This window comes from Oreochromis niloticus, linkage group LG3 (genome assembly GCF_001858045.2).
Source record: "Oreochromis niloticus isolate F11D_XX linkage group LG3, O_niloticus_UMD_NMBU, whole genome shotgun sequence".
NCBI classification, from domain to species: domain Eukaryota; kingdom Metazoa; phylum Chordata; class Actinopteri; order Cichliformes; family Cichlidae; genus Oreochromis; species Oreochromis niloticus.
The window spans coordinates 54,799,027-54,811,254 of NC_031967.2; the positions used below are offsets into that span (position 1 = coordinate 54,799,027).

The 12,228-nt window shown below is 38.9% G+C and overlaps 2 protein-coding genes across 2 annotated transcripts in view; one reads left to right on the forward strand and one right to left on the reverse strand.

Moving 5' to 3' along the window:
• The window catches only part of LOC112845986 (cell surface A33 antigen-like), a 52,489-nt gene extending 41,421 nt beyond the window's left edge, over nt 1-11,068 (reverse strand). The window contains exons 1-2 of the mRNA XM_025905164.1: nt 11,041-11,068; nt 10,506-10,943 (exon numbers count right to left, since the gene is read on the reverse strand). Coding sequence (XP_025760949.1) covers nt 10,506-10,943; nt 11,041-11,068 — 466 coding nt within the window. The remainder of the gene's footprint in view (nt 1-10,505; nt 10,944-11,040) is intronic.
• On the forward strand, nt 5,273-6,744 carry LOC109199147 (programmed cell death 1 ligand 1-like). The gene is made up of 3 exons (XM_019354474.2): nt 5,273-5,481; nt 5,978-6,319; nt 6,558-6,744. Exons 1-3 carry the CDS (start codon nt 5,412-5,414, stop codon nt 6,653-6,655), a joined length of 510 nt encoding a protein of 169 aa, XP_019210019.1. The 5' UTR covers nt 5,273-5,411; the 3' UTR covers nt 6,656-6,744.
• Nucleotides 11,069-12,228: the final 1,160 nt, after the last annotated feature.

A 12,228-nucleotide genomic window follows, 5' to 3' on the forward strand; every position in this document is an offset into this window, starting at 1 on the left:
ATTACTCCCAGCTGTGTCTCCCACCTGTGTGTAATCTCCCTGTGTTTCTCTGTGTGTATTTAAGTCGCGTCTTCTGTCATTGTAGTTGCTGGTCCGTCTGTGTATCCACCGTGCTCCTTCTGTGTGTTCTCCCTGCTGTCCGTCGTCATTCTCCGCTGCTCATCCTCCTTCATGTTCATGTCCTGGTTCGTGTTCACTAGTTTAGTTGTTCTCAGTTTAGATAGCGTTCTGTTCCGTTTGCCGTTTGCCCATTTATATTTTGTGTTTAATAAACTACCCTCACACCTTTACAAGTGCCTACGTTTGGATCCTCCTTTATTTCTTCCACACGGCTCATCTCACTCGCCGTGACACTTGTCTCACGATTAGGTGACAAAAGGGAAACACTTTATAACATGACCTGCGGATAATGTGCAAGTTGCCTCTAATTACATGTAATTTCATGTGCCAAGTCAGGTTCTGAAGGAACGTGTAATTTTGTTTCGTAGAGGAAACAATAAAATAATAGCATAAAATTAAATTAATTTTAAGTAAATAATATTTCCCCATCTTACATCTTATGTACCCTGTACTTTCCTGCAAATTGGACGTAAGTGCAGGGTACTTGCACCTTAGTCACTCCATAACAGGATCCACCCCCCAGAAAGTACAGGGTACTTACATTGTACTTGTTTCATTGTTTCCTGCAAAAAAGTGACTGGTTGCCGGTGAGGCGTTGTGAAGGAGAAAAACCAATATAGATGACTAAATGGTGCTGACAACACCTCCTGGACAGGGAGTTACAACCCAGGAGAGATTACATTACCCAGTGCTGTTGTTAGCAATGTTGTTATAGTTACAAAAGGCACAGAGGCTTGTTATTAACAAGCAGAGGTGTAGCAAGTCAATTTCATCGAACAAAGATTATTAGAAAAAATAACTGCAAATACAGAGCTGCAGAAAAGAAAACAGTAACTTAAGTAGCAGGGCTGGCAAATGCCAGAGATCAGGAGTAGGCCACAGCTGCTTTTTATAACCAGCCTCTGATTTAATAGCTAAGGAAGGGGTGAATGTTCATGATGTGTTCGCATACACCATGCATGGACTAAAGATCTACAAAATTTAACACACTATAACAGCAAATCGCACGTCAGTCCAGGGTACTTGCGCCTTATCTACAGTTCGTATTATAAAGTGTTACTAACAAAAGTTAACTTTTTACAGTCATGGCCCTCTACAGACAGTTAATACAACAATATGGTTTTGTGATCAGAAAATGAAGCCAGGGTTTGATTGTGTTAAATCTCTGCAGGTGTGCTGGAATGGTTTTCATGCAGCAGGAAGCATCAGACAGTAAACTTGGAGTAGGTCAGACTCAGAGTTTTATTTTACGCTCCTATTTACACATATCTCAGGATTAACAAAGTCAGAATTTTTACTGGATCTGCTTTCTGCAGCAGAGGCTCAGATCTTTAACTCTTTATGTGCAGGAGCTTCTGACCGTGTCATGGAATCAAAGACAGAATCAAGCATCAGACAGAAAAGTCATGAACTTGTAACATGAGTTACAATCCAAACCTCAGTGTTAGTTTGTGAATCCGGCTGAATTTAAAGCAAGTTCAGTCTCACCTGTAGAGGCAAACAGGAGGCAGACAGACAGTAAAATCCAGCAGAGAGACACACATGTCCCAGGAGGCATTTCATCCACTTCTGCTCATCCAAAGCTAAATAAAACTGTTCTAAATTTCTGAACGGCGATGTCTTTGCCACTAGTCAGCGTGACATGCTGTGTGTTTGTTTTCAGCAGCTCTCCCACTCTGTATTCTGAGGAAAAATATAAAGTTCATTTCAAGGTCTGTCAGTCTTCAAATAACAAGGGCTAATGATGCTCCTGTACATAAATATCTAGGCGTGCCTGTTGTGAGAGCAGATTGACCTATTTTTAGGTATTTGAGAAAGTTTTGTTTGCATATTTAAACTTCAAATAAAAGATAAAGGCAAATAAATTCAGTTTGTTACACTCTTATTGATTCCAAATGTGACAGTCAAACACAAAGAGGACGATGAGTTCACTCATCAGGGAGAACACTACATGAGATATGTTGAGACATTATGTCAAATTCAATTCAATTTTATTCATGAAGGAAATATGAAAGGTTGCCAGACCAGATGTGTTCAGATATATTCAAATTCATATATTTCAGTGTCTGCTGTCAGTACCTGATGTGAAATCGTATTAGAGCTCCACCTTTCCCCAGTCATATTATTAAGGCACAAGAAAATCTGAAAGCTCATTTTAAGACATTGGGGAGACGCTCAGAGGAGAGCCACTACTCCTCCACATCTGAAGGACTCAGCCGAGGTGGTCCAGGCCTGTCCCATCAGCAGGAGGGCAGACCCAGTGTGGGATTAAATAAAGTCTGTTATGTCTTAATGAAGCCAAGTTTAAATTTGTTCTTCATCACATGCAGCTTCTGTTTGTTTCTGGTGTTTTGCTAAGCACAGAAAGTTTTTCGTTCCTTTTCCGCAAGAGACGTTTCCTTTTGTGAGTGTGTGTTGTGTTAGTAATGGAAGTGTTTTTAAAGTGACTGTCATCTAAAGGATCTGTTGTTCTGTCTGTGTCCCTGTCACCCAGAGGTAAATTCCACATGTTGCTTTTAGGCCACCCCCACCATGTACACTCCATCTTACAGCTGAATTCTGCAGCTCTCCAGCTTGAAAAACAAGATTGTTTAGAAATCCTGTTAGTTGATCGGAAAACCTTCAGTAAGCTTTGGAATACAAGAGGTGTGGCCTGGAGTTATATTTGCATGAAAAAAGCATACACAGGAAGGCAGGCCATCTTGTTACACTACATACATGTGGAACAGCAAGTCCCATTTAAACTGTGGCAAAGTTCACATTTGTCTCTCTGTGAAAATGCATTTTAAAAATTCAAAATCATCAGACTAAAACACAACATATTTTACATCCTCATTTATTCATTGTGCATCAGTAATTCACACTACTGAGTTGTTTTATAGAGAAGAAGAAGAGACAGGAGACATGAACTGCATTCAGTCTGCAGGCTCTTCCTCGTCTGAGGTAGAGGAGCCTTGGCAGCAGCTGCTATCATATCTTATAGCCGCTGCTGTCATAAGGAATGTACCTCTGGGTGACCGGGGCACAAACAGATCCATCGATCTTTCTCATGATAGTCGGTCTCTACAGACATTCAAAAAGCTGACAGCTATGAAAACACCTTCAGAATTAATGAATGTTCAAATGTCAAAAAGTGAACAAAGACACACACACACACACACACACACACACACACACACACACACACAGTGAGACACATAATTTGGCACATCTGTATTACATTTTCATGCAGTAATGGCTCACATTTACATAAAATGTTCACAGAACTATTATTTAAAAGATGGATTTTTGGCTTTTGCAATACAATTTATTTTTGCTTATGTACTTCAGACTTCTCTTTTGTTGTTGTCCTCATGGCCCATCTCTAAGTAAACTTATCTCCTTTTATCAAGAAACGTGGGCAAGCATGCAGAACTCACAAGCCCTTTAATTCAGAGTGATTCAGACTTGGTAACAAATCCACTGAACAGCTACGCTGAGGTACCCCTGAGCAAGTTACCGTCTCTACACACTAGTTGATTTGGTGGCTGCCCACTGCTTCACTGAGTGAATGGGTTAAATCATGCAGTGGACTAATTTCCTGCAGAATTAATAAAGTATACACTAATATTAACTACAGACATCATTAAGAACAGCACTAACCAGAGTGCATCTTGCACATGCACTTCTTTTGTGGTTGCACTTCTATGCACATGTTAGTGATGTTTTTCTGCAACACACAAACTATCCTCATGATCCATGAAGCCAATGTGAACTTTGAAAGGTTGTCTGAGGATGAAGTTGTTTATTAAAGCAGCAGTTAAAACCTTGCTGGTCAGTGATCTCTGTTTATCTCAGTCGCTGGAGGTCAGAGACTGACCTGCATCTGTCTGCTTGGACTCTGCTCCACTTTTTATTCATAAATCAAACACAAATCAATGAAAGAAAGGACCAAAAGGATTTAGATTAAAGGTACAAATTTATTCATATAATATAATTTATATATTCAAATATATTGAAAAAGAGACCTAATAGGATCCGGAAAAGAACTAAAAATCACATGAACGTGGTGAAAGAAGAATGAAAAGAAGCAGAAAATCACTTAGAGAATAGAATAGAATAGAATAATCCTTTAATTGTCCCACAAGGGGAAATTTGGTTGTATCAGCAGCAAAAAAACACGCATATACAAACAGAACAGGACACACAGAACCGAAGCACAATTTTTACATATTTACATCTTTACATCATGGACAATAGTTACCAGAGCAGAGTACAGTACAGTTGTTTAAATTAGCGTACACATAGTGTGCAAACATAGCAGGATACTGAAAGATGTTTAAATAGTTAAGAATATTTAGAATAATTAGAAAAGTGCAGATTGTTTATTGTACCCGTGCATTAAAAAGTAAACATGTAACTTTCAATAATTTAGTGTATATATAAGCTGAGAAAAGTAATGTGCAGTTATAACAGTAAAAGTTGTTACAGCGCTGATGTAAACATCTGTGTTTGTTGGGAGCAGTTCTGATTGTACAGTCTGACAGCTGCAGGGAGGAAGGACCTGCGGAAACGCTCCTTCATGCATCTAGGATGCAGCAGTCTGTCACTGAAGCAGCTCTGCAGTTCAGCAACGTTTACATGCATGGGGTGTGAGACTCTGTCCATCAGAGATGTTAGGAGAATAACCAAAGAAGTAGTGTGTTATTTAAAGGGCCATTTCATGAAAAATCATTGAAAACCCCCAACCTGATCCCCCAGAATAAGTTTATGTTTTTTTTTTATTTATTTATTTATTTATTTTTTTCGTGCAACACCTTTATTATTTTCATTGAAGGCATCCAGAATTTACCTTTGTAACCTTTGTGATGTTGTGCTTTGTAAATTGGCTTTCCTTTCCAGCATTTTTAATCCCTATTAAGTTATTTATTGATAGGAAATATTATATCCTAGCTGGAATTTCAACAAAATCATTATATGTGTAGCATTTAATTCTTAACATTTTCCCATTTTTAACCTCCCCGGCACCATTTTATTCCCTTCTATTAAGAAACCGGAGAAATTCTTGAATTTACTGAAATTTCCAGACTTTGTAAAGCTGCCCAGTGGGTTGGACCCTTTGATGGGATGGTTGTCGCCCCACAACTCCTCCTTCTTCAAGAGAAAAAGGCAATGAGCTGCTGTAAATGGACACACTAATTCTCACACGCTGACACTTTGAGGTTAAAGAAAAAACCTGAATGTAGTCAAGTTTTAATACCATCATCCGTTGGACATTTCGTATAATCTGTGTGTGGGCTAGATAAGCAGAAATGTGTGCTGTGACATCTGCGTCTCTCTGCTGGACTTTGCTCTCTGTCTGCATCCTGTTTGTTGCTGCAGGTGGGACTGAATTTGCTTTAAATGCACCATTAATTTCTTGTGGAATTCTCTTTGTATTCATAGTGGAACTGTGAATATAAGTAGCTGATGTGATCTCTCTTATCTCAGGGCCGATGAAGTTAAAGCTGAATTAGAACTGATCAGGAATCTTTAACATTTGCGTGACTGGTTAAACATGCAGTCATATAGATTTTTAACAATGAATGTTTTTATTCCTTTTATTCTCCCCTTATGTAAAAGTACATTTAATATTTGCCTATAAAAACTGTAAATACAGCAGTATGATTTCTTCATGCGTCTCTTCATAATTTTAGTCTACAGTGAGATTAATAATAATTAATAGTAGTCGCAGTGTGCCACCTTTACATCGTACTTTACTTCTGCATTTCCAGATCAGCAGAGCTCAGCGGGCTGCAAAACCTGCTCCTCACTGTGAAGTCTTTAATTGTATGTTGGACTCTTTAACCTCTCTGCTCTGTGCTGTTTGCTCTTTTAGACTCGATAAGCATCACAGCTGAATCTGGTCAAACTGTCACTCTGCTGTGTCGAGCTCAAAGCAACAAGCCCATCGACACTGTAACATGGAGCAGATCTGACATAACAGACGAAAATGTCCTGAAGTACCACGGTCAGCAACTTCTTCTATCATACCAGCATCCATCTTTTAAGAACCGGGTGGATCTGCAGGACAGACAGATGAAGGATGGAGACGTGTCTCTGATTCTGAAGGACGTGACGATTAATGACGCTGGAACGTACGAGTGTCGTGTCATTCAGAGAGGAATAAACCAAGAGAAGCTCATCAGCAGCATCACACTGAGTGTTGTTGATCCTCCAGGTGAGTGAGTAGAGTTGAGTGTGTGTGTGATCAGAGGTGAAGCTGCTTCCTGGTTGTTGATGTTTGTTTCTAAAGATGTTGTTGATGAGACTTTGTAGAAAGCAGCTGGTCTGAGTGATGTGATCAGAGTGCAGTAGATAATGTCTGACAGCAGTTTGAAGAGGAAATGGATTCTGTTCTGTTCTTCACTCATCACCTACCTGACAGCTGACACCTCACACCTGTTTCTCACCTGCAGGTCAGGAAGGTGTACCTGTTGGAGTGATAATCGGTGCGTCAGCAGGAGCTGCAGCTGTCCTCGCTTTGATTGGGGGTGGTATTTGGATGCTTTCGTGAGCTACAGAAAACACTAAGAGCAGTTTTATCAGAATTCAAACCAGCTTCCTGTTAATCTAAAAATTAAAACAAATCATTCAATAACTGAACTGTGAGGCTGCTGTGCTTCTTGTCTGAGTAGTTATACGTAGCAATGGATATACAATCATCACACCATGCTCACTCTCATCAGACATAAGGTGTTGTTGCCACATAATCAATAAGGACTAATTTATTAATCAGACAAAATCATATCTGAAAAGTCATAATTTCATCAAAATCAAGGTGTTATTCTCAGTGTTTCTCTCTATGGTCTTTCTTTTGTCTGTAATTTGTCTTAATTTCATCAGGTTTTTTTTTTCATCAGTAAAATTGTGTTTCAACCATGAATTACAGTTTTTCTCAGTTGCTTTGGTGCATTTCTCACAACAGAATTAAACTTTGCACAACAGTTAGTTCAACCTCCACAACATGTAGTCGTTTTGGCACAACCTTGTGGCGGTTTCATGTTCATTTCGTCCAAAGTCAAATGCCTTTCGACATGAAGCAGTTGAGTAAGTACAAATATCTAAAGAATGGTCACTATCTCCTTGCTTTCATCATGAATGTCACAATTATTTATACTTGTACCGGCTGAATAGTCATTGTCCATACAATTAATAGTCTTCATTTCATTGCTTGTGTCAGTGCACTCAAAATTGTTGAACATCTTGTCAAACAATTTGTACACCCATTTTGAAAACCCTATTTTTAAGGAGTTTCCATGAAAATCTCCATAAATTACTTTTCTCAGGTGAACCTTATCTCACACTAATGAAAATTGGTGTGTGTTACTCTTACTTGCAACCAATGAAAAGCCTCTTCTACCCAGTCATAGGTGAATCGCGTTACAGTATCCCCTACTCTACAAGTATATATATAATGTAAACCAACAGACAGGATTGGCATGAGGTGCATACTGAATCTAAATGAAAGGGATGATCCTGGTGACAATTGGACAATGTATGTAGTGGTTTGGGATCATGTTAGCTTCCATCACTCTGGTGTAGTCAGGCAGTGGTTTGCAGCACACGACAGGATGCTTATGGAGTTTCTTCCTCCTTACACTCCATTCCTAAATCCAATTGAGGAGTTTTTCTCTTCCTGGAGGTGGAAGGTATATGACAGGCATCCACATACCCAAATGGCCCTGCTAGCAGCTATGGATGCAGCTTGTGATGACATCACAGCAGAGTCCTGCAGAGGGTGGATTCGCCACTCCAGGAGATACTTTCCTCGCTGCATTGCGAGGGATAACATCTGTTGTGATGTAGATGAAAATATGTGGCCAGACAGACAGGAACGTCTGGATGTGCCAGAATGATTTACTGTACTGTTACATGTGCTGTTTATTGTTCACATTAGTGCACAGCTCTACCAAATGGGTGATTTTATGTTTACATGTATTCTACAGTGAACAAGTGACTGTAGCATATTTTTCTTTTGCACAATTCTGTAGGATTACAAACACTTCTACACAATGGAAATGTGAAACGTACGTATTCAGTGTCTCAGTTACTCCCAAGACTCCCATAACATCTACAGTGACTTCACTGCACATTTCAGATGGCTGTACAGGTAGGCCACAGTGCTGTCGTCAGCATTTTCAGGTGTCACCAATTGTTTTTGCAATGGGAAACACTGAAATTATAAACTGTCATAGTGGAAACATGACAATGCCATTTGACTATCTTGTTCATAAAGATGGTGTCAAGACTTTTCATTTTGATGGCACTGGCAGTTTCATTGACATGGATACTTGCTTTTGCGGTATGGATAATCAATTCTGTGCATGTGACGTGCTTTTGCAGGCTATCCACTAGGTTTTGCAGTTTGCACTAATTGTTTTGGGAAATGCACTAACTGCTGTGCAAATGTTAATGGTGTTCTGAGAAACGCACCAAAGCGACTGAGAAAAACTGTAACTTGTTCCATTTAGTTTTACAGCACAGCGTTCAGTTCACTTTGATTCAACTGTTTATCCATCCAAGCATGGCGATTCTTTTAAAGGAGAAATGAAAACATTTTTTTTGTTATTTGTGCATGCATTAGGTAACATTATAATAAAACACAGACTAAGTTTTCTTGGCCATGCAGAGATAATTGTATATTTATGTATGAAGAAAGGCCTATTTAACTGCAGGCGTGCCTTAAACCTATAAATGCCTGAATGTGCTTAAATTTTTTAAATTTCCAAATTCAGACAAAATTGAGGTTGCAGTATTTGTCCCTAAAAATCCCAGAAATATGGTGTCCAACCAGATATTTACGGAACTGAATGGGGTATACCATGTATCTTTTTCTCTCAGCAGTGTCCCCGAGATGTCCTAAGATGCTCACAGGCCATATGAGATGATGACATCCCTTCAATTTGTAACATTTTAACAGTTTTAACTTCTGAAACAAAGAGTTAGCATATGGTGGAAATGCCAAAACAATGCACTGTTAATCCGGTGGAAACACTTGTAAGCACCAAGTATTAGCAGTAGATGGCAGCAGTCTTTAAATATGATTTCTGTCCATTTAAACAAATGAATATGCATTGTAGCAGACAAAGGGCAAAATGTGTGGAGTCCAGCAGTCCACTAGTTGGTGATCTTTTTCTTTTGTATTACAGAATAAAATAATAACAAAGCAGGAAATATTTTATAGCCCTCACCTGCCACATTTTTATTGAACAACAAACTGCACAGATAAGTTCAGCATGAACATTTACATTATTTGATTACTTCTGACTTCCAATTATAAAGTATTTCAGTCCAAACATTCACTTCTCTAATTAACGTTTCCTTAAATTCAAAGCAGTTGTTTCAAGTTGTTACAACTTTCAAATTCAGAGTGCACACATTCAGTTCCATAAAGACCACATTAAAGACCACTGACTTGCTGATAAATGAAAGTGTTATAACAATCTTCAGCTGTGTCTGAGGTGATTCCCTTGGAGTTCTTTGATCAAAATCAAAGGGTCTTAAACTCAAGTATAATTGACAGAACTTTGTGTACACTCAGACTCAGGCTGTAATATACTGTGTTTATCTCGTCACTTGGTTCGGCCCATGTAATTATACTGCAACATGAGGGTCAGTTTGTGTGGTTTAAACAAGTTTGATCTTACAAAGAGCAGCTGAACCAGAAGATAAAACAAACACATTCTCTGTTTGTGATACTGTAATGTAGAGGATACGTAATCACAATACTCAGAATCTGTTAATGACTTCATCAGTATACACAAGTATCACAATACTGTCATCTTCACTGTGATGTTTCCACATTTGTTTTGTCCTTCAAGAAAGAAAAAAAATAATTCTGGCCGAATTTCATAAAAACGCCATTCAGATAATCTTGCAGTGCTGAATGACAAAATTGAGAAGTGAAAACAGCAGAGACTCACATTTCAAACATTCTTCAGTTCAACTGGAAGCTGGTATGAACCACCATTCTGTTTACATTTTCTGTAGATCAAAAAACCACCACCACCAACAACAACAACAACAAGCACAGCACAAACAGACAGACCAGCTATCAGTCCAACAGGCCCATCCTCCTTCCCTCCAGCCTCCTTCCCTCCATCCTCTGTGTCTCCTCCAGTCTGACCTGCAGGTGAGAAACAGGTGTGAGGTGTCAGCTGTCAGGTAGGTGATGAGTGAAGAACAGAACAGAATCCATTTCCTCTTCAAACTGCTGTCAGACATTATCTACTGCACTCTGATCACATCACTCAGACCAGCTGCTTTCTACAAAGTCTCATCAACAACATCTTTAGAAACAAACATCAACAACCAGGAAGCAGCTTCACCTCTGATCACACACACACTCAACTCTACTCACTCACCTGGAGGATCAACAACACTCAGGTAGATGATGTTGAGCTCCCACGAGTGTATTTCTCCCATTAAGACACGACACTCATATGTTCCATTATCAGCAGTTGTCACATTTTTCAGAATCAAAGACACGTCTCCATCCTTCATCTGTCTGTCCTGCAGATCCACCCGGTTCTTAAAAGATGGATGCTGGTTGTCTGGAGCAAAGTGCCCATCCCTGTACACAACAACATGCTGTGTCCCCAGATCAGCTCTGCTCCACTCAAGTATTATGAAGTTGTTGTTTGAAGCTCGACATGGCAGAGTGACGTTCTGTCCAGACTCGGCTGTGATGATTTTTGGGTCTGAAAGAGAAACTAAGAGAGCAGCGAGGTTAAAGGAATCAAATACACAATGCACCTTTGGATTAGTAATGGTGTAACCTGGCAGCCTATGCTGTTTTCTTTCTGCTAAGTATCATTCTTACATATATTGGTGAAGAATTCAACAAATAAAATTGTCGTTTTGTCTGAACGTTTCTTTCCTGCCCTGTTTGTTTTCTACTCTTGATCATTGGCTGAGTCTTTACCATTCTGGCTATTGTTCGATCCATTCGAATGGTAGTCTTCCATTTTCTTCCACATCTCTCTGGTTTGGCTTTCCATTATATAGCATTGGTGATCATTTGAGCTGAGCAGCCTATCATTTTCTGCACTTCTTTACATGATTTCCCCTCTCCAATCAACGTTTTGATTAAAGCACGCTGTTCTTCTGAACAATGTCTGGCACAACCCGTCTTTCTCAGGTTTTCAGAGAGAATTGCATGTACAACATGTGCTGGCTTCATCCTTAAATACTACCTTAAATACCACCACATGGCCACCTGTTTCTTCACATAATGAACGACCTCACTCATTCACTTAATTCTTCAGTTACACAGACTCGGGTGCATCCATATCATGAATGTTGGGTCTGTTGGTTTCTCTAAATCTACTACACCAGCGTTCTCCAACCATTTTTGCACCATGGACCAGTTTGTGTCTGACAATATTTTCACGGATCAGCCTTTAAGGTGTCATAGATAAATACAACAAAATAAAAACAGTAGCAGTACCAAAAAAAGAAGATTTATTCATAACACACGGGAAAAGACCCAGGGAAACTGAGTTAACGATAAAAATGATAAAAAAAACAATAAAAACCCCGAAAACCATAAATTTCACACCCGAGTCTCAACTCTCATGATACCAAATGACTCCAGTCCATGGCCTGATTGTTGGGGACTACTGTACTACACCTACTGTTAAATTATTTGCCATGTAATAATGTGAGTTATACCAAAAACACTGATTCATCAGGTTAGTTATGTTGGACTGCTATTATTTTGAACACAACTCTAACTTTAAAACTATTGTCTGCACAAAACAAAGAAAACAGAAACAAACAAACAAACAAACAAAAAAAACATACAAGTCTCTCTTACAGTTGTTTAGAACATTTATCTAAAATCTAATATCCTCCCCTGTAAAAACTCATCTATCATCACATTATTATCTATAAGCACATACTCAGTTCATCTGTTTGTCAGTAAATTGTGTAGTTACTTTTGAGCCTTTGAAAATATGGGACTGTATATAAAAAATAATTAAAATTCCTGTTAATTGAAGATGAAGGTCTTCTACCCTTTAGCATCCTGATTGTTTGATTTAAATCCAGTGTACTGGTGTACACTGTCAAATAAACTAAATAAAT